The 23,317-nt window shown below is 45.2% G+C and overlaps 1 protein-coding gene across 1 annotated transcript; it reads right to left on the reverse strand.

Annotated features, from left to right (window-relative positions):
* Positions 1-1,188: 1,188 nt before the first annotated feature.
* On the reverse strand, positions 1,189-2,195 carry TMSB10 (thymosin beta 10). Its single transcript, XM_037039566.1, has 3 exons — positions 2,088-2,195; positions 1,721-1,835; positions 1,189-1,470 (listed from the first exon to the last, which is right to left on the reverse strand). The coding sequence occupies exons 2-3, from the start codon at positions 1,818-1,820 to the stop codon at positions 1,436-1,438; spliced, it is 135 nt and encodes a 44-aa protein (XP_036895461.1). The 5' UTR covers positions 1,821-1,835; positions 2,088-2,195; the 3' UTR covers positions 1,189-1,435.
* Between the last annotated feature and the right edge of the window lie 21,122 nt (positions 2,196-23,317).

Consider the following 23,317-nt stretch of genomic DNA (forward strand, 5'->3'; position numbering starts at 1 on the left):
TGGGATAATAGCTGTACAGCCTTAATAGTTTGAGAATTAAAGCTCCTAGCACAGTGCCTGGCCAATAGCAGACACTCAGGAAAGGTTAGTGCCTCTCCCTCGGTGGCATCCTAATGCATTTCCCTTCCTCTTTTCTCCTCCCTGGTCCCACCACTCACCCTCCAAAGCACGCAGGTGTCTGTCAAGTTAGCCCTTTATGCAAAACAGGCGGTGGCTCCTGCAGCCTGGGCATCCCCAGACTCTGGTCTGCAGTGGCTGCTTGTCTCACCCACTGATTTCAGAGTGCATCTCATTTGAATTACCTTCACCCAGCGTCCAGCCTCTTATGGTCAGACAAAAATGTGTGACAAATCACTAAGTAACGTTCCTCCCTCCTTAAAAAAAAAAGTCCACCCCAGGACAGAAGCCTGATTGTACTGTTCCATTATGCTCTGTAGCCCCAAGCACACCCCTGCCCCTCAGCAAGGCGCCTTTGGGCTGGCCACTCCTCTGCCCTTCGGTTCCAGAGGATGTGACCCTGTGTGGCAGTACTGCTGGGGCCGACCCTCCCTCATTTCCATCCTTCCTGCAGATCACGGCACAGGACGTGGCTCAGCCTGCGCTTCCTCTAATGGCTAGCCCTTTTGCAGAAGGTTCCGAGCTAAGCTGAAAAGCTAGGCTCCCCCTGACAGCCCCTCTCTGATGTTGGTTACTCTAGTTCTAATGTGCCTGTTCTTGTTCCCCCGATCCCGCCTTTTTGTTCTAAGGCATCCATCCTCTTTTAAGCTCCCACGGAAAGCCTCTTGGAGACGCTGTGACCTCGCATTCCAGATTGTCTCTCCCCCCTCTCCTTAGACTAATAAACTGTTCTCTCTAGTGTGAGTCAGCTTTGAGGAGGCCTGAGGGAAACTGTGGGACTGTAAAAGCCTATCAAAAACAATCCCTGCGCTTCTGAACCGCACGTCCCAGACGGCTTCTATGAATGATGAAGTGGAGTTAAATCTTACATGGATTGCATTAGTTGCAAAGGCGACACAGGTAATGCTCATTAAATCTTATGGAGAAGCAGGTAAAGCAAAAACTAAAAATGGTCCCGCCGAATCAGTCATCTGTGATCCCCTCCCCCGAGGCAGGAACTTCCGCCCCCGGGGCTTTGCTGCAGCGGCGCTGCCCACGCACCCCCGACGAAGACTCAGACCACACCAGCCATGCCACGAGGCGTGTTTTATTTTTATTAATCATACAAATAGTTTTCTACAATATCCCAGGGCAAACCGGAAAATTTGGCAGTTCGAATGGGGAGGGGTCCCCTCAGAGACCCACGGCCGATGGCATGGGCGCGGAATGTCTGGGTTCACAGTGCAGTTCGTCGCTCGTGTCCATTTTGCAGGTAGATTTTTCTCCACATCACGACTGGGGTCCCAAAGATGCCGGGGGTGGGGAATCCTCCAGGTTCTTAAGAAATTTCACTCTGCTTCTCCTGTTCAATGGCTGTGGGGAGCAGAGAGTGCGCACTGGGGGTTGAGGTACCTTGCAAAACGCCTCCCCCCAAACCGAGGGCCTTCCAAATCTGGTGTGGGCGAAAAGACCCACGAGGTCTGGGATTAGGAAAGAGGCTTGGAGCTGGGGCGACAGGCGCTTTGTGTAACAGAAAGGAGACCTGGGGCTGCTCTAAGACGAGGTATCCACGGGGTGGGGGTTGGGCTGCAGCCCGCGGACCCAGAGGCGGGGGATCACTTACTCTCTTTGGTTGGCAGGGTGTTCTTCTCCTGCGTCTCCGTCTTCTTCAGCTTGGCTTTATCGAAGCTGGCGATTTCCCCCATGTCCGGTTTGTCTGCCATTTTCTTAAAACAATCCTAGTGGGTAATGCAAAGAGGTTGGCCGGGAGCTGGGGGCAGCGTTCCCCTTCGCGCTTCCCCAAGGAGCGGATCGCTGGCAGCCCAGAGGCCGAGGATCCCGGCGCATCCCGCACCCCCACCGCCGCCCCAGGGCGTGGTCAGCCGGTCGGGAGTCTCATCAGGGAAGCGCGCCTGGGCCACCAGGGCGCACCCGCCCGGAGCCCGCTCCGGCCCCACCCAGAGGAGTCCGCCGCCCCGCGCCGCGCTCACCTAGGCCGCCGAACCGAAGTACCGGATCCTGCTCGCGATGCTGCAGCAAGAGACAAAAGAGCGGCGCCGAGCCCTCGCCTTATATACGCCGCGCCCCGCCCCGCCCCTCGTTCGCCGCAGCAGGGGCGGTGCCCGCAGTCGGGGCTGGCGCTGCGCGGGCTGCTCGCTTCCCGCCCCGGCCTCCGCGGGCTGCCTGCTGGGCTGGGCGCGGCTCTTCCGGTGCCCCCGGCTTTTGCTCTTGGAGGTTCTTGCCCAGTCCCCCCCCCAAGGCCCCGTGCCTTTGTTTTGGAGGCCGCAGGCACCGCCGGAGTGGTCGCTGGGCCCTCGGTTTTCTTTTGGGGCTGCACTGTCCTCTCCGGGAATTTGCTGCTCACCCGCAGAAAGAGCGTGGGGGGCTTGCGGGGGGTGGGGGGGAGTGTGTGTGTGTGTGTGTGTGTGTGTGTGTAGCTGTGGGTGGGGGGTCGTGCACAAGCGCTCTGCAGCAGGTCCTGCTCGCAGGAGACACCCACCCCACCCCACTCTTGTGCAGCAACGTGCCTTTGCCCCACCACAAGCCCCCTCTGCCCTTTTTCTCTCTTCCCGGTGACTGAGCTCTAGCGTGGTCAGGCACAAAGAATCTGAGCAGTAGGTCCTAGAGATGAAGAGACTTGGGATGGGTGGGGGTGTGGAGGGAGGGGGCCGAGACATGCATAATCTTACACTGCTCTTTGCTCAGGTTGGAGGCCGGTTGTCTTCTCCACGGTTGTCTTTCTTCTCCACGTCTTCCTTCCCTGAGCTGGGCAGCTCCTGCAGAGGTCTGGGCGTGTGCTCCTTAAATGCTTGCTGCAAACACCGTGGGGAGCAGGTTGTCCGAGAGGGCTCGCTCCTGGTGTTCCTTCTCAGGGCTCCTAGGAACACTATGTCTGAGGGTGCTGTTTTCCTTCTTGAAGTTAACCTTGAAGATAGCCCTACAAATGTTCTTGTTTTTCTTATTAACCCGTTATAGTAGTGGTAAAACGCAGTGTAACGCAGGAGCTCCAAATGGGAGAGCTGCACTTATACTAGTGTTATTTGGGAAAAAACACCGGGAGTACCAGCAGATGTGGACATGACTTTCGTTACTCACTGATGGCATGGATGGGAGCCAGCAAAACTGCACCCCGCCTCCAGCCTTGGTGCTACTTATAGGGTTAGGGAGGGAGTAGTGTGTGAAAATTCTACACTGTTGTGATGAACAAGGAGCCTTGAGACACAGGGGCCTTGAGAGGGCTGGGACATGTGGATACAGACTGTTGCCCTGGTTCCTTATGGCTACTGACCAGTCAGCCATCTGTTCTCTGAGGTTGTGGAGGGGCCACGTCCCAAGTTACCACACAGGTAATTATACAGACCTTTCTTAGAAAAGTTGTATTTTCAGCTCGTGCAACATCTTTAGATACTAATGTCAATAAATTAACAACCAAGGGATGAAGCTGGTTATTGTTTTTTATTTGCCCTGAACTTTCCTTTATTCAAGTGTGGAAGAGAATTGCCAACCTCTTATTTTAAAAGAGGACACATCCTAAATTCTGTCTGATACCTTCCTGATTTTTCTGCTTCCTCACATTCCCTCAGTATATTTGGAGAAGGAAATAAATTTAGGCATATGTGTTTGCCAAGGAGTGACCTTGGGCAGGGGTCTTTCTGCACCTCAGTTTCTTTCTGTGTAAAATAAAGCTTAAATAAGGTAAAGAACAGGCACAGGTGGAAGCTTACGATGGCAGCCTGTTAGAAACCCACAGTCACACTTTGTTAAGTTTATCAGTCAACGATTGCCACGCCATGCTCTGTAACAAACTACCACAAAACTTGGCTTAAAACAATCATCATTGACTCTTGCTCATTCATCTGCTGCTGGCTTGGGCTAGGCTGGGCGTGGCTGCCAGCTGCTGGTTGGAGCCACGTCTGCTTCTCAGGCATCTCATCCTCTGGACCAGGATCTAGATGGAGCTTGTTCTTCTCAGGCAGGGGATGGCAAAACAGCAAGAAGGCTGTAGCACAAAAGAGTGTAGAAGGTTTGAAGTGGGTATAAAAGCATGCCATGTCACTGCGTGTCTGTTAGCATCCCATTGGCCAAACCCATCATTGATGGAGTAGGGGAGGATATTCCACCCATGGTGGGAGAGGGAAGGGAATGAATATTCCCTGACAAATAATCCAACTTCACAGTCCGGGTAGGCAAACTGTTGTAATAAACAGTCCCCAAGGTGATATAATTCAATACAAGAGTATTTCCTATTCATACAGCAACATAATACATCAGTGTTTCTGGTCACGCAGATCTCCTCCATGTCGTGACTCGGGCACCCAGGCTCTTTCTCTCGTGTCACTCTGCCCTCCTCTAAGTCCTAGGAATCCATGTTTGCCCTCTGGTGGATGGGAAAAGAGGACAAGACAGAGGGCTGCACTAGAGGGTTCATGCTTCAGGCTTGCAAGTAGTCTCCATTATTTCTGCCCTCATTTCTTAGGCCAGGACTCAGTCACATGGTCTCACCTAATTGCAAGAGATGCTGGGACATATAGTCAAGCTACGCATCCAGGAGTGAAAGCGGCAGGGCGGATGGACTTGGAGCGGTTTCTGTCATATACTATTGAAAAGCCTGCCAGACTTGAGCGGGAAACTATCCAGACACCCAGAGACACTGCCTCTTTGCCACGCCACCCATGGTTTAGGTGTTACCCTCCTGGGTGCCACTTTTCGCCTGAGTGTGGCAATATTCGGTTGTTCTAATTCGGACCCGCGGCGAACTCCAACTGCAGCTTCCTTTTGTTTGGGAAGCAAAGGACTCTCTCTCTTCTAGACACAGCTGTGGAGGCACACATGTCGGGCCTAACAAGCATGCAGGATTCCCAAAGGAACTTTCAGTAGACTTGCAGACATTTTTGTCCCTTGCTTAGTGCAGCGTGTGGCCCATCTCTAAGAAAGCAGGAAGCCTCTTTAGCAGTTGTGGCTTAAGAACAATGGTCACCGAAAAAATAAACTTTGTAACCATGTCTGGTGATGCATGTGCACTAGGCTTATTGTGGTGACCATTTCTCAACATAGACAAACACTGAATCATTATGCTGTACACCTGAAACTAACATGATGGTACAAGTCAATTATAACTCAATAATAACAGAAAGAACAATGATCAAATTATTAGTCTCATCCAGCCCCATGGGGAGCGGTTTCAAAACGTTCTTGGACACTTCTCCCCCGACTTATTGAATACGGACTTTCCCTCGTGACTTTCTTCTAGTGAGTAAAATGTGATGGAAGTTATGTGTTTTGATGTATGAGGGTAGGTGGATAAGTTAGGTGGGCCTAACTCTCTCCGACACCTCCACACCCTGTGGAAAACAATCACCCACAAGGAGAAGCCACGTGTAGCCGTTCCAGACACAGCCTCACCTGAGGGCTGAGCCTACAACCAGCATCAGCTGCTAAACATGCAAGCAGGTGAGTCTTGGAAGCTTCAAATTGCCCCAGTTTATGCTGAGTGGAGCAGACACAAGCTGTCCCTGGACAATTTGCAGATACATGGGCGAAATAAATGTTATAATTGTTTTAAGTCACTAAGCTTTGGGGTGTTTTGAAATGTAGCAACACATAACTGGAACAACATGAGATGGAAAATCATAACTGAGTGCTGCCAGGGACTCAGGTCCCACTTGGGAATTTTTCCTAAATGTCTTCCATAATACACATATACTTATTCAGTAAACATTTATTGAATGCCCCCAAAGTGTCTGGCTGTGTTCTGAATATGGAAGATGGACAGGCGATGAGAATCTGAAGTTACAAATGTGGTGTAGCAAGTGAATGACTCCAAGTCCGTCAACAAGCACATGCTCATGCCTTGTGTTCACTGATGACTTGGGTATCACTGATGTCTGATGACGTCTCAGCCTGCTACTTAGAACAGACTCTGTGTACTGTTCACAGAAGGTATAGAGAAAGCTGAACCACTCAACCCCATTAACACTTCCGTCTTCTTTGTTGAGAAGGATGCTCTGGAAAATGTAGAGCTAATAAGGGGGATGCAAGGGATTTTTCACTGTCAGCCTGGGGATGGGGGGGACCTTTGGAGATTTGCCGTGGGACTCCAACCTTTGAGCCAGTGCAATTTGACACCCGCCCAGGGATTTGAATGGATGTAAGTAGAATGCTGACAATGTGAGGAAGGATGCTTAACTCTGTAAATGCCAAAGCAAGCTGGAGTCAGCGGAGAAATAGAAATGTAATGAGATGGCTTGACCACAAACCCTACAAAGACCGGGAGACCTGACAGGGAGACACACTTGCTGTGCTCAACTCTCAAGTGGCAGCGAGATTTGCGGCTGTATGATTAGAAGGGGTTCTGTCCATTTTTCATTTGAACAAAGGAAGTCATCGCCTCCTGCTTTAGGGCAATCGCCCTTGCTCAGATTCTCATGCAGCAGGCCCCGCTCAGCCTAGACACTCACCTGGGGCGCCTTGTTTCATTTAGAAAGCTGCCTAAGTGTCCTCTCCTCAGCGAGCCCCCTCCACAGTTGCCTGATAGAGAGCAGCAGCCCTGTCGTTCTCTAAACCATCAGGGTCCAAACTTTTGGCCTCTCTGGGCCTCACTGGAAGAAGAAGAGTTGCCCTGGGCTACACATTAAATACACTGTGACACAGAATCACACACACACAAATCTCAGTGTTTTAAGTAAATTTACGATTTTGTGTTGGGCCACATTCACAGCCATCCTGGGCCGTCTGTGGCCTGGGAGGTGCAAGTTGGACACCCCTAAAAACTTTACCTTGTTCCATTTTTCTCTATAGAATCCACCTCCACCAAACATGTTATATATTTATTTCTTTGTTTATTGTCCATCTCTCACACTAAGAAAATGGGAGAATCCATCTGTTGCATTTACCATTGCATTCCCAGCAGTGCCTGATACAAAGCAGTAAGTGCTCAATCATTATACTTTGAACAAATGAATAAAATTCCTAATTAAAATGAAAGGAGCTACTTTGAGGGAGGTGGTGAGTTCCCTGTCTCTGGAGGCATTCATTGAAAAGTGGATAGCCAAGTGTGTGGACTCTTACAGAGATGGTTCAGGCCTCGGGCTTCTCCCTCGATACCTCTCTGGTCCTGCCTTGCTGTCATTCCTCTTGTGAAACAGCTTCCTCTTGCCAGTTTTGCTAGCCTGAAAGTAGCCATGTGACTCTCACACAAAGGAGGTTCAGGAAGCAAAGAAATCAGGGTACTAACTCGGCATTTTCAATGCAGTCAAAACACGATTTCTCTTTGTAGGTTATGGCGTTTAAAGACTCATCCAAGATAAAATTGTGAAGAACGCAAAGCAGGCCTTTGAGGTTTAACCTCGGTAATCATTCTTCAGCTCTGCAGATGTGTGGCTGAACCCCTAAATAACCCTCGGCCGTTGCTCGGGCTGCCCGAGTGGCTAACAGCCACAGTGTAAGTGAGAATATTGTTTGTTGTTTGAGTTTTTGTCTCTGGCGCTGGAACGGTGAGGACGATGGCAACGAGCGTCACGGAGCAGTTGCGGAGTTCCAGGCCCTGGGCTGAGGACGTTATGCTCAGTTAATTATCTCAGTTACTAGTCACCAAAATAATGTGAAATAGCCCTGCTTTTAAAAAATCACTCATGCTTTATAACGTAGGATCGGAGGCTTGTTCAAGGTCACACAGCTGGTAACTGGCACTACTGGAACTTGAATCCAGGTCTGGCTGACTCTAAACCTCGAACTCATGACAACTGCACCGTCCTTGCCTAAACCCTGCATCAGGGAGGGTTTGGGAACCGGTGGCCTGGAATCAGCTGGCGTATGTATTTTGTTTGGCCACACCAAATTCAACAGAAAACTCCGGCTAAAATGCCGACTTCAGGAGATTTCCAAGTTAAACATCTAGCCACAGTGGGCCTCTATTTTCTCAGGTCAGCAGAGTGATTAGAACCTGCCCCCTAGAAATGGGTGTGTCCTCTTCACGTGACTGGATTCTTCACACTCCCTAACGTGTCCCCAACGTGGAGACCAGTGTCCGTTGCCATTTATCATAAAGATTCTGGTGACTTACATATACTCGAGAAGTGTTTCTTGTCCCCAGGTCTCTATCTGTGGAGGTCAGCCTTCAAGATGGCTCCCAATGGTCCCTGCCTCCTGTTCCCACCCCTGTGTCCCAGTCACCTCCTCTGCTGTACCAGGGTTGACCTTTGTGACCAGTGGTACATGGCAGAGGAAATAGAACGTCATCTCTGAGATTGTTATAAAAAATGGAAATTTCCATTTTGATGCCTGCCTTTCTCTCTTTCTCTTGTATCTTTTGTTCTGGGGGAAGTCCTATGCAGAGGCCCACGAGACGAGGAGCTCCAGTCTTTGGCCCGCAGCCACTGAGGAGTGAGGCTTGTCAGCAGGGACCCGGCAGTGGGCCCCGCAGCCCCCCATGAGTCTCCAGGTGGCTGCAGCCCTGGCTGACGGTTCCGCTGCCATGTCCTGGGCGACACTGAGCCAGAACTGCCCAGTGAAGCCATTCCCAGAAACTGCGAGATAATAAATGTTTCTTGTTTTATGTCGTTAAGATTTGGCGTAATTCGTTACTCAGCAATGAACTAATTCCCTGTCAAAAGTAAGGAAATGGATAGATCAGGAATGCCATGTATTCCAGAAAAATGAAGAATGAGCACATTCATTTGTGGAAGGAAAGAACATTTACATCATCACGAAACCTGCCATCAGCACGGTGCCGGCCACGTGGGAAAGATGAGCGAGGACCATTCACGAACCAGGCCTATCGTGCTTTCTCACGCCCTCTCCCTGGCCCTCCCGGGTCTCTGAGTTTTCTAAGCTTCTTGTAGAGCAGTGGTTTTCAAACTGCTTTTGACCTTGACAACCACCCCTTCCCCTGAAGAAGTACGTGAAACGCATTTCATATTGTGACCCAGGGCTTATAGGAGCATATATGAATGAAAGAAAAGTTTCACCAGTATGGTACCCTCTGACTCTGAGGGATGCGCTCTAACCTTCTTTCTTCCATTCTGCTCCTTTCATTTTAAAGCCCTTTTTATTTCGAAATAATTCTAGACTCCCAAGAACTTGCATTTAGGTCCTCTCTGTGCTCAGTGCTGACATCTGCATAACTGTAATGCCGTATCGAAACCAGGAGACTGAGAGTGTGCAATCAATAAACCATTTCCAGACTTTACCAATTATCATGTGCACCCGTGTGCATGTACGTGTGTGTGGTTCTGTGCAGTTTTACCACGTGTACAAAGCTGTACAATCACCACAGTCCGGATACAGACCCTCCCATCCCCGTGCTCCCCCTTCGGGGTCTCCCCTGCCGCCACCTCCCCCCGCCCCCAGAACCCATGCAACCCCTGTTGTGTTCTCCATTTCCAAAGTTTGGTCTGACGTTGGCTTTCCCCACTCAGCATAACGTCCTTGAGATCCATTCAGGTTGTTGAGTGTGTCAGTAGTTCATTCACTTTGATTTCTGAGTAGCCCCTATTGAAGGTCATTTCAACCGTTTCTGGCTTTTATCTGTTAGTAATGCTGCTGTGAACATTTGTGTATGTTTTTTGTGTACATTTTCTGAGGACATAAGGTTTTATTTCTTGGGCTAAATGTCCCGGGAGTGATTGCTGGGTCATATGGTGGAAGCGTGTTTGTTTTATAAGTAACTGTCACACAGTTTTTCAGAGAGGCTGTGCCATTTTACTTTCCTGCCAGCAATGTAATAAGAGACCCAGTTTCTTAGCATCCTCAGAAATATTGGGTATTGTCACTATTTATTTATTTATTTTTAGAGAAAGGGGAAGGGAGGGAGAAAGAGAGGGAGAGAAGTGTTGATCAGTTGCCTCTCCCATGCACCCCAACTTGGGACTAGGCTGGCAACCCGGGCCTGTCCCCTGGCCGGGAATCAAACCAGTGACCTTTCGCTTTGTGGGATGATGCCCAACCAAATGAGCCTTATTGGTCGGGGCACTATTTTTTATTTTAGCTCTTATAATAGACGTGGAGCTATATCTCACCAGTTTATAATTTCATTTCCCCAGTGGCTAGTGGTGTCAAAGTATTCTTTCCTGTTTTATTATTTCACTAAAAACACTGTTTGTTGCCCATCCATTCACTTTTATAAATCGCTGATTGGTCGTGGCCAACAGTCCAAACGCTGCCGCAGTGGGTTAGCGTCTGTTAGCCAGATGCCGTCCCTTCAACTTCTAAGTTCTCTTTTCCCTTCCTCGAGACACATGTTTCAGAAGTTTTATGTGTGACCCTGTTGTCCTTTGGGCTCTGACAAAGACCTAGATAAGAACGATTACAACTCTTACACTTACACTTTGAATGATTACAATTTGATGCATTCCCAGGGTTTCTCTGACTTTTCAGGAATATTCTGTCCTTGTGGTTATTTCTGGTTTCTCTGCATTTTTGTGTCTCCATATTGATGCATAGCCAAACATGGATAGCCCTGAGTCTTGACTTTCTTCTTCGAAGCAACTATAGACGTAAAGCTGGTGTGTACAGCGCAGTGGATTAAGGAGGGAAAAACCTACATTTTTAAATCCTCACCTGACAACATGCATATTGATTTTAGAGAGAGGGGAAAGAGGGAGAGAGAGAGGGAGAGAAACATCGATGTGAGAGAGAAATATCGATCAGTTGCCTCTTGCCTGTGCCCCCAACTAGGGATGGAACCCGAAACCCAGGCATGTGCCCTGACCAGGAATCGAACCTGTGACCCTACCGTACACAGGATGACAATCCAAGCAACTGAGCCACCCCAGCCAGGGCAAAACTCTACATTTTTGTGTGGTTGCCTCTCCTTTGTCCCCCGCTGGGAACTGGCCTGCAACCCAGGCATGTGCCCTGACTGGGAATCGAACCGGTGACCCTTTGCTTCACAGGCCCGTGCTCAATCCACTGAGCTACACCAGCCAGGGCTCAAAACCCTACATTTTTAAAGACATACCCTAGATCCTAAAATGCTTTTAGTGCTTTGGGTGATCTCCCCTCTGTGCTTCTCCGAGGTAACCCCAAACTCCCACTGTCTCACTATCTCCTTGCTTCTTGTTCTGATCCCTTTCTTCCCCTCTTCATTCTTCCCTTTCAGAATGAGCAACTCCCCGTTTTCTCTGCGGTAGAGCAATGTTCTTGTTTCTTTTCCTACCCTGGTTCTTGCTGAGAGCAAGTTTTCAGGTCCCTCTTTCTACTACAAGCTGAGGAGCTGTGTTCCCAAAGGTAGTTCTCTTCCTTGGTGGAATTTTGGTGTTAGTTGATAAAATACTAATCCTGTGTCTTTTGGCAGGATAGTCTGTCTTCTGTGTTTTTCTTTCATTTAAATGTTAAAGAAGTATTTTTTCCAAATGAATGTTATTCCCTCCTCCCTGCTTGTACATACCTCCACAGAAAGGCCTTGGATTTTGCCTGCCCCTAATCTGTGTGTGAAGCCTGCTCTCTGCACCATGCTTGACAATGTCCTCCAGTCCTTTGTCTTACTCCCCTAATGCTGTAGTTGTCTATAGCATTTTGATAATGCTATAGACAAAAACAGCTCATAGACAGAATTTTAGCTCTCCTGGTTCCAGGGACTGGGAAGTCCACGATAAGCTGCCTGGCAGGACCTGCTTCCTGGTTCATAGACGGTCCCCGTCTCACTGTGTGCTCACGTGCTGGAGGGACTAGGGAGCCCTCTGGGGTCTCTTTATAAGGGCACTAATCCCATCCATGAGGGCTGCATCCTTAGGACCTAATCACCTCCCAGAGGCCCCACCTCCTGATACCATCACCTCCAGGGGCACGATTCCAACACGTGAGACAGGGGGAAGCAGACGTTCAGTCCGTGGCACCAGCGCTCCAAGTTGATGAGATTCTTTGTGAAGTCGCTCCGATGCAAGACATGTCACCGAAAAACAAACAAGGCTCTGTTTCCAGGCTTTTGCTGTTTTAATCTCTGTGGCATGCACTTAGCCAATGAAGAGATGGGGGGGCATACCTGGGATTAGGAAATGAAGAGCAAAAGGACTTCAGAGAAAACAAGGGTGTGTATCCTTCCTTTGTCATCCCTCCACTGTGGTTTTTCTGAGCGCCTGTGCTGTGTGCCCTATTAGGGATATGGGAACGAGTAAGCTGTGGCTGTGGTATTTTGTCCCTTCTCACTCATACAAAAACCATACCTTTTTCACATTTTTAAAATGTGTCATGAGCCCTGGCTGGTGTGGCTCAGTGGACTGAGTGCTGGGCTGCAAACCAAAAGCTGGATAATTGCAGTCCCGGTCACGGCACGACCCTGGCTTGCAGGCCAGGTCCCCAGTTGGGGGCATTCGAGAGGCAACCAACTGATATATCTCACCCACCAATACTGATGCTTCTCTCTCTCTCTTTCTCTCTCCCTTCCCCTCCATCTAAAAATAAATAAAATCTTAAAATCTTTAAAAGTACATGTTAAAATGTGCCATGAAACTGTATCGGTCATGCGGAAGAGTAGAATACGCTTTATTTAACAGTATGCTAGCTGACTCTATAATATTTAGACATGTGGTATGTGAGCCTCTATTTATACTCTTGTCCTGGGCTCTGCAAACGTTAGGGGGAGTAATTAGTAGCAGCAAACTGCCGAAAACCATATGAACAATATTTAATCAATATGGCATTGATTAAATAACATGATACATCTGTATGATAGAATCAGATGCAGCCTTTATACCAAAAGGGAAAAGAGTGGACTTGGAGCCAAATGGCCACGTTTGAAACCTATCTCTTTATGTTCTAAAGGATCATACAGTCTAGTGGGGGACAGAGATCTGGAAAAGCAACCTAAAATAGTAGCCGAAATGAGAGCAACGAGAAAGTCCTGGAGAGGGGAGGAGCTGTATGTCTTGGGCTCTGTCAGATGTCCTAGCCCGCAGAAACTGTCAGTCTTATCCTTGCTTGTTGCTTTAAGCCACTCCATTCCTAGGGGTACTTCTTAAAGCAGAGTAACTGGAACACACACTGAGATATCTCTCTCCTGTCTTCAGGTCCCAGATCCCCCAGTGCCCTCCAGGGAAGCAGTCACTATTATCCATTCTTGTATACTCTTTCAAGTATATGTACCTGAAAGCATATATGAGGTATATATGTATAAATACATATTTTACAGTGTATTTTTACAAATGATAGTGTATTATTATACCCTCTTCACTGTACTTTTTTCTTACTCCATCTTGAGAATTGTATCACATCAGTGCAAACAATGAACATAATAATCTGATTATTACACACAATTTTGTGTCCATCATTGTCCAAGCACTTCACACGGACTGACTCTCTAACCTCACCAGAGTCCTTTGAGCAGCGTACTAGTCCTTCCCTATTGATACACAAAGGTACTGAGGCACACCGGGGTCAAATAACCTAAGGTCACACGTCTAGTGAGTGAAAGAGACACGGTTTGCAATGTGGCCATTTGGCTCCAAGTCACTCTTTTCCCTTTTGATATTAAAGGCTGCATCTGACTCTATCATACAGATGTATCATATGTTATTTAATCAATGCCATATTGATTAAATATTGTGCATATGGTTTTCAGCAGTTTGCTGCTACTAATTACTCCCCCTAATGTTTGCGGAGCCTAGGACAAGAGTACAAATAGAGCCTCACATACCACATGTCTAAATGTTATAGTCAGCTAGCATACTGTTAAATAAAGCGTATTCTACTCTTCCGCATGACCGATACAATTTCACGGCACATTTTAAAATGTACTTTTAAAGATTTTAAGATTTTATTTATTTTTAGATGGAGGGGAAGAGAGAGAGAAAGAGAGGGAGCGAAGCATCAGTATCGGTGGGTGAGATATATCAGTTGGTTGCCTCTCGAATGCCCCCAACTGGGGACCTGGCCTGCAAGCCGGGGTTGTGCCCTGACCGGGACTGGAATTAGTGAGCTTTTGGTTCACAGGCCAGCACTCAATCCACTAAGCCACACCAGCCAGGGCTCATGACACATTTTTTTTAAAAAATTATTTATTTATCTTTAGAGGGGAATGGAAGGAGAGAGGGAGAGAAATATCAATATATGGTTGCCTCTCGTGCACCCCCTGCAGGGAACTTCATCCCTGCTGGGAACTGGCCTGCAACCCAGGCATGTGCCCTGACTGGGAACTGAACCGCAATCCTCTGGTTCGCAGGCCCGTGCTCAATCCACTGAGCTACACCAGCCAGGTCATGACACATTTTAAAAATGTGAAAAGGGATGGTTTTTGTGTGAGTGAGAGGGGACAAAATACTATAAATGACTGGATTTGGTATTGTTATGAAGGTTTAGGTGTTCTCTTCATGGGCTGGGAATGTTGAAAGAACAATAAAATATAGGCATACCTGATTCATAAATAATTAGAAATATATTTCACAAATTATTTTCTTACTTTCACTTAAGCATAATTACTATTTGTGTTTTATCAAGATGTTCACATGTCTTCTATAGATAGCAATGATCTACACCATTAAAAATAAAAAAATAATTATATTCAATATATGCAAAATTCAATTTCACAGTTGATTTTCTTTTGAAAAAATATTTATTTATATTTTTATTGAACTTATTGGGGTGATACTGGTTAATAAAGTTATGCAGGTTTCAGGTGTACAGTTCTATAATACAGTATCAGTATATGGTATTGCATATTCACCACCCCAGGTCAAGCCTCCTTCCATCACCATTTATCCCCTCTATACCCTCTTCTACTCCCCCTGGCCCTCTATCCCTCTGATAATCATCACACTGTCGTCTGTGTCTGTGGGTTTGGCAGGGTTTTTTTTTGCTTAATCCCTTTATCTTTTTCACCCAGCCTGGCAATCCCCCTCCCCTCTCACAGCTGTCAGTCTGTTCTCTATCTAGGAGTCTTTCTATTTTATTTGTTAGTTTATTTTGTTCATTAGATTCCACATATGAATGAAATCATGTGATACTTGTCTTTCTCTGACTGGCTCAGTTCACTTTGCGTAATGCTCTCCAGATCCATCCATGCTGTTGCAAAGGGTAAGATTTCCTTCTTTTTCATGGCCAACTAGTATTCCACTGTGCCACTGTAGCACAGCTGTTTTATCCACTCCTCTGCTGATGGGCACTTAGGCTGCCTCCAAATCTTGGCTATTGTAAGTAACTCTGCAATGAACATAGGGATGCATATATTCTTTTGAATTGGTGTTTGGGTTTCTTTGGATATGTTCCCAGAGGTAGAATCACTGGGTCACAAGGCAGTCCTAGTTTTAAGTTTTTGAGGTACCTGCATATGCTTTCCAGAGTGGCTGCACCAACCTGCATTCCCACCAACAGTGCAAAAGGGTTCCCTTTTCTCCACAGCCCCACAAATACTTGTTCGCTGATTTATCGATGATTAACAGGCACCCTCTTAAAGGGCCATGCACAAAATCTGGTTCGCAGCCACTCACCCTGGGCTTTGGCAGAGAGGAGACAGAGTGGACTAGAGTCTTGGGAGGAGAGTCTGGGGTTTGTAGCTCTGGGGAGTGAGCTGAAGGAACAGCTACCCAGATCTTGGTGCTGAGTCATTCTCTCATGCAGCTGATGTCATCTTTCTTGGGTGGAGCACTCCCCTTTGTTTTGCATTAGCCCCACTCTCTGGACTTCCTCTTGCCCCACCCTGTGGAGATTAAGCCCTGCTGAGGAGTAAGCTTCCTTGGCCAGGGTGTAGAGGTCTGGGCAGACCCAGAGGGTGTCCATGACTGAGTTGTGTGGCTCCAGGATACAAGCCTTCCTCCTCACTTTCTTGTGAACCTGACTGGCACTTCCCTTTCCCAGGAAATCAACTAGCCCCACCCTTGGGGCTCCAGCAGCCCCGCCACCCGACTCCTAGTACCTCCATCCTGCTGAGGTCAAGGCAAAATCTTGGACAGATTGAGTCGCATGGCTCTGGGGTGGGGGCCACACCCCCCACCTTCCCCAAAGCCTGACCAGCACATCACCTGCACAGGAGATACACTAGCCCCATCCTCCTGATTCCTGACAGCCCCACCCAGCTGCGCTTCATCACCTCCAGGCAGAATCTGGGACAGACGCCATGTTGCTCTAGGACAGGGGCCATTTCGCCCCCACGCTCCTGACTGGAACAGAACCCTCCCTTCACACAGCCAAATCTTTTTGTTTTTTTAAATTTAATCTTTATTATTTTTTCTATAACCATTTATTCCCTTATACTCCCCGCACCCCCAGCAATCACCATACACACCCAAATTTTGCATTCTTTGGGCCTGATAAGCTTTTCCTGGCCTCATCCTGAAAAACTCTTTGAGATCCAGCCCCAACACAAAGGTGTGTGAGCACCCAGCTGTTGGCAACTAGACTTGGTATACCTGAGGACATTCAATGAGTGGCTACCGAGTTTAACCCCGTATCAATCTCCTGAACACTACTCATCCCTGCCTGGTGACTCACTAACAATCTACCTCATGCAACTCCAGTACAGCCAGAGGCTCTTTCAGTGACTGAACCTCACTGGTAGCCAGCAGGCAAAGGCAGATGCAGGCAGATCTCAGGGTGCCTTGGGACTTTTGCGGACCTGCCCCCAGGCCTAGGGCTGGTAAAAGTCAACCTTGGTGCACAGCTTGGTCCTTCCTGCCCACACCCAGGCCCAGCAGAAGCAGCCAGACTGTGGATTGCATGTAGCTCCAAAGACATTGCCCAGAGCCAGTCCCAAGCAGCATCTGACATTGGCCTGAACCAGAGCCCCTTCTAAAAGGCCCACACCAACACGCCAAGTGGCCAGCTTCAGATGACATCACAGCAGGATCCAATAAGATTTAATTATGCACAGGGAGGTCTCGATAGGCACTAGACCCTGCTGAGGTGAGTTCTACTTTGTGTGGTCAGCACCTCTACAGCAGCTCTCACACAGTGGTCAAGGTTGAGCCTCACAGCCAGCTTGAGGGTCAGTCCCACATACAAATGGGCCAGTAGCAATCAAGACTCAATTACAACACGTGGGCTGACATAACGCACACAAAAGGGCATTCTTCAACTACCCAGCTCAGGTGACTGAGAAGACTGCACCACTGGACCCTACAGGAAACTCTTACATAAGGTCACCCCACTAAGATTGGGAGTCATAGCAGATCTATCTAATATATAGAAACAAACACAAAGAAGCAGCCAAAATGGGGAGACAAAGAAAGATGCCCTGAATAAAAGAACAAGAGAAATCTCCAAAAGAGAACTAAATGAAATGGAGTCAAGCAATATACCAGATATAGAGTTCAAAACAATGGTTATAAGGATGCTCAATAGCATGAAAAAGAATAGAGAAACCATAAAAAAGAACCAGTCAGAAATGACAAGTACAAAATCTGAAAGGAAGAATACACAAAAGGAATAAACAATAGGTTGGATGAAGCAAAGTATCGAATCAGTGATTTGGAAGACAAGGTAGAAAAACCACCCAATCAGAGGAGAAAGAGAAAAAAATAATGAAAGAAAAATGAGGACAGTTTCAGGGATAACACGAAGTGCAGAACATCTGCATCATAGGGATACCAGAAAAACAAGGAGCAAGGGATCAAGAAACTGTCTAAATAAATAATGACCAAAATTTCTCTAACCTGGTAAAGGAAAAATACACACAAGTCCGGAAAGTCCATAGAGTTCAAAAGAAAATGAACCCAAAGAGGCCCACACCAAGACACATTGTAATTAAAATGGCAAACATTAAAGAAAATTGTTCCCTCTCAGACCCCTCCCACACATACAGCACCACAACACAGGGAAGTCAGTTACCCCACCCTGGTGAATACTTAAGGTTCTGCCCCTTACAATGTAACAGGCCTGCTGAAACAAACAAACAAACAAAAATGTGACCCAAATGAAAAAAGATCAAAGCTCCAAAAATAGAACTAAACAACAAAGAGATAGCCAACCTATCAGATACAGAGTTCAAACTATTGGTAATCAGGATGCTCACAGAAATGGTTGAGTATGGTCACAAAATAGAGGAAAAAGTGAAGGCTATGCAAAGTGAAATAAAGAAAAATACACAGGAAACCAACAGTGAAGGGGAGGGAACTGGGACTCTCAAATCAATGGTTTGGAGCAGAAGGAAGAAATAAACATTCAACCAGAGCAGAATGAAGAAAGAAGAATGCAAAAAAACGAGGAGAGGTTTAAGTACCTCCAGGGCAACTTTAAACATTCCAACATGCTAGTCGTAGGGGTGCCATAAGGAGACATGCTATAGGGGCGCCAAGCCTGAAAGAGCATGGAATTGAAAACTTATTTGAACAAATAATGAAGGAAAACTTCCCCAATCTGGCAAAGGAAATAGACTTCCAGGAAGTCCAGGAAGCTCAGAGAGTCCCAAAGAAGTTGGACCCAAGAAGGAACACACCAAGGCACATCATCATTACATTAGCCAAAATGAAAGATAAGAAGATAATCTCAAAAACATCAAGACAAAAGGAGACAGTTACCTACAAAAAAAAGTTCTCATAAGACTATCAGTTCATTTCTCAAAAGAAAGCTTTCAGGCAAGAAGGGGCTAGAAAGAAGTATTCAAAGTCATGAAAGGCAAGGACGTCCATGCAAGATTATTCTATCCAGCAAAGCTAACATTTAGAATGGAAGAGCAGATAAAGTGCTTCCCAGAAAAGGTAAGAGGGGTTCATCACCTCCAAGCTCTTTAATATGAAGTGTTAAAGAGACTTATCTAAGAAAAAGAAGATCAAAACTGTGAACAGTAAAATGACAACAAACTCACAACTATCAACAACTGAACCTAAAAAACAAAAACAAACTAAGCAAACAACTAGAACAGGAACAGAATCACAGAAAGTGAGATCACATGGAGGGTTATCAGCAGGGAGAGGGAGAGCGGAGAATGGGGGAAAAGGTACAGGGAATAAGAAGCATAAATGGTAAGTACAAAATAGACAGGAGGATGTTAATAATAGTATAGGAAATGGAGAAGCCAGAGAATGTATATGTATGACCCATGGACATGAACTAAGCGGGGCGGGGGCGGGGGGAGTGCAGGGGGTGCAGGACACAAGGGAATAAAGGAGAGAAAAAATGGAACAACTGTAATAGCATAATCAATAAAGTATATTAAAAATAAAATTGAAGGGAAAATGAAGGACTTACCAACTAACAAACAACTAAAGGAATTTGTTACCACAAAACCAGTACCCATTTCAAGAAATGTTAAAGGGTCTTATTTGAAAAGAAGAACAACAACAACCACAACAAAGAGAAGGAGGAAGAAGGAGAAGGAAGAGAAGAAGAAGAACCAACAAACACGGTTAAAAAAATAAAATGCCAACAAATATGTACCTACCAATGATCACTTTAAAGGTAAACGAATTAAATGCTCCAATCAAAAGACATAGGGTAGCTGAATGGATAAGAAAACAGGTCCTATATATAAGCTGTCTACAAGAGGTTCACCTCAGAACAAAAGATACACACAGATTAAATGTGAAGAGATGCAAAAAGGTATTTCTTGCAAATGGAAAAGATAAAAGAGGTGGGGTAACAATGTTTATATCTGACAAAGTAGACTTTAAAACCAACCCTATGGTAAGAGACAAAGAAAGACATTATGTAGTGATAAAGGGAACAATCCAACAAGAGGATATAACTTTGTAAACATTTATGCACTCAACATAGAGGCGGCTAAATATATAAAGCCAGTCTTGCCCTGGCTGGCGTAGCTCAGTGGATTGAGCGTGGGCCTGCGAACCAGACGATTGCAGTTCGATTCCCAGTCAGGGCACACGCCTGGGTTGCAGGCTGGTTCCTTGCAGGCTAACTCCCAGCAGGGGACGCACAAAAGGCAACCATACATTGATGTTTCTCTCCCTCTCTCCTTCCCCTCTAAAGATAAATAAATAAATAAAATCTAATATATATATATATATATATAAAGCCAGTCTTGATGGGCGTAAAGGGAGAGATGGACAGTAATACAGATATAGTAGGAGATTTTAACACCCCATTNATGGTAAGAGACAAAGAAAGACAGTATGTAGTGATAAAGGGAAGAATCCAACAAGAGGATATAACTTTGTAAACATTTATGCACTCAACATAGAGGCGGCTAAATATATAAAGCCAGTCTTGCCCTGGCTGGCGTAGCTCAGTGGATTGAGCGTGGGCCTGCGAACCAGACGATTGCAGTTCGATTCCCAGTCAGGGCACACGCCTGGGTTGCAGGCTGGTTCCTTGCAGGCTAACTCCCAGCAGGGGACGCACAAAAGGCAACCATACATTGATGTTTCTCTCCCTCTCTCCTTCCCCTCTAAAGATAAATAAATAAATAAAATCTAATATATATATATATATATATAAAGCCAGTCTTGATGGGCGTAAAGGGAGAGATGGACAGTAATACAGATATAGTAGGAGATTTTAACACCCCATTGACATCAATGGATAGATCTTCCAGACAAAAAACCAACTAGGAAATGGCAGTCTTAAATGAGTGAATTTAAAATAATTCACTTAAAAAAGTGAATTTAATTACCTTCAGAGCACTTCACCCCAAAGTAGCAGAATACACATTCTTTTCAACTGCACATGGAATATTTTCTAGGATAGACTACATATTAGGACACAAACAAGTCTCAATAAATTTAAGAAGATTGAAATTGTATCAAGTATCTTTTCTAATCATTATGGTATGAAACTGGAAATTGAAAAAAACTGAGAAACACACAAAGACATAGAGGCTAAATAACATATTACTAAACAATGAATGGGTTAACAAAATCAAGGAAGAACTCAAAAGATACCTTGAAAGAAATGAAAATCAGAACACAATGGCCCTCAAATCTCTGGGACACAGTGAAACCATTAGTAAGGGAAAATCATAGCATTACAGGCAAACCTCAAGAAACAAGAAAAATCTCAAACAATCTAACTTTATGCTTAAAGGAACTGGTACAAGAACAACAAATAAAAGCCACCATGAGTAGAAGAAAGAAAACAACAAAGAACAAAGCAGAAAAAAAACAAAATAGAGTTTTTAAAAAAACAACACAGAAGATCAATGAAATCAAGAGCTGGTTCTTTGAAAAGCATAAACAAAGCTGACAAACCTTTAACCAGATTCATCAAGAAAAAAGGAGCCCTGGCTGGTGTAGCTCAGTGGATTGAGCGTGGGCCTTCGAATCAAAGGATCATGGTTTGATTCCCAATTAGGGTACATGCCTGGGTTACAGGCCAGTTCCCATCAGGGGACACACGAAGAAAGGCAACCATACATTGATATTTCTCTCCCTCTCTCCTTCCCTTCCCTCTAAAGATAAATAAATTTAAAAAATCTTTTTTTAAAAAAAGAGAGAGGAACTAAATAAATAAAATGAGAAATGAAAGAGGAGCCCTGGCTGCTGTGGCTCAGTGGATTGAATGCCACCCTGTGAACCAAAGGGTCACCAGTTCGATTCCCAGGCAGGGAACATGCCTGGGTTGTGGGCCAGGTTCCCAGTAGGAGGTGCATGAGAGGCAACCACACATGATGTTTCTCTTCCTCTCTTTTCTCCCTTCCTTCCCTGCTCTCTAAAAATAAATAAACAAAATGTTAAAAAAATAAATGAAAAAGAAGTAACAACTGACACCAAGGAAATACAAAGGATTGTAAGAAAATATTATGAACAACTATATGCCAACAAATTGGACAATCTGGACCAAATGGATAAATTTCTAGAAATATACAATGTTCCAAAACTGAATCAGGTAGAATCAGAGAATCTGTACAGACAGATTACTAGTGAAATTGAAGCAGTAATAAAAATTTTTTAAAAACCCTCCCAACAAACAAATGTCCCAGACTGGATGGCTTCACAGATGAATCTTACCAAACATTCATAGAAGAACTAACATCTATCCTCAAACTATTCCAAAAAATCAAGAGGAGAGGCTCATATTAAAAGGCCAGCATTATCCTAATTCCAAAATCAGATAAAGACACTACAGGAAGAAAAGGAAGAAAATTACAGGCCAATGTCCCTGATGAATATAGATGCTAAAATCCTAAACAAAATATTGGCAAAATGGATCTAGCAATACATTAAAAAGGTCCTGTGCCATGATCAAGTGGGACTTATTCCCAGGATTCAAGGTTGGTACAATAACCACAAATCAATAAACATAATATACCACATAAACAAAATGAAGGATAAAAGTCAAATGATCTTATCAATAGACACTGAAAAAAGCATTTGATAAAAACTATCTGTAAAGTGGGAACAGAGGGAACATACCTCAATGTAACAAAGACCATATGTGACAAACGGACAGGTAACATCATACTCAGTGGGCAAGAACTACAAGCATTGCCTTTAAGACTGGGTACAAGGCAGGAATGTCTGCTTTCACCATTCTTACTCAACATGGTACTGGAAATCCTATCCGCAGCAATCGGACAAAAAGAAGAAATAAAAGGCACCCAATTGGAAAGGAAATAAAACTATCATCATTTGCAGAAGTCATAATCTGTTATAGAGAACCCTAAAGATCCCATCAAAGAACTACTAGAACTGATATATGAATTCAGTAAAGTAGCAGAGCAGAACATGAAATAAATATCTGTAAATCAGTTGCATTTTTATACACCAATAATGAACTATCAGAAAGGGAAACTAAAAAAACAATCCCATTCACAATCGCTTGAAAAAGAATAAAATACTTTGGAATAAATTTAATTAAGGATGTAAAAGATTTGTATTAGGAAAATGATAAGATACTGAAAAAGGAAATTGAAGAAGATACAAATAAATGGAAGCATAGACTGTATTCATGGGTAGGAAGAATTATCATCATTAAAATGTCCATACTACCCAGACTTCTGGCCAAAATGGAGGCATAGGTGGAAATGTCCATACTACCCAAAGCAATTTATAGATTCAACATAATTCCTATCATGATACCAATGGTATATTTCACAGAACTAGAACAAATGCACCAAACATTTATATGAAAACACAGAAGACCTTTAATAGCCACAGCAATCTGGAGAAAGAACAGTTGGAGGAATCATGCCATCTGATATCAAACTATACTGTAAGCCTGTAGTAATCAAAACAGCATGGTATTATTGGCATAAAAAATTATATAGATCAATGGAACAGAATAGAGGGCCGAGAAATAAACCCATGCCATTATGGTCAATTAATATTTGACAATGAAGGTAAAAACATACAATGGGGTAAAGATAGTTTATTCAATAACTGGTGCTGGGAAAATTGGACAG

The sequence above is a fragment of the Sturnira hondurensis genome, unplaced genomic scaffold (assembly GCF_014824575.4).
Source record: "Sturnira hondurensis isolate 20B ecotype Veracruz unplaced genomic scaffold, ASM1482457v3 Scaffold0002039, whole genome shotgun sequence".
Classification (NCBI taxonomy): domain Eukaryota; kingdom Metazoa; phylum Chordata; class Mammalia; order Chiroptera; family Phyllostomidae; genus Sturnira; species Sturnira hondurensis.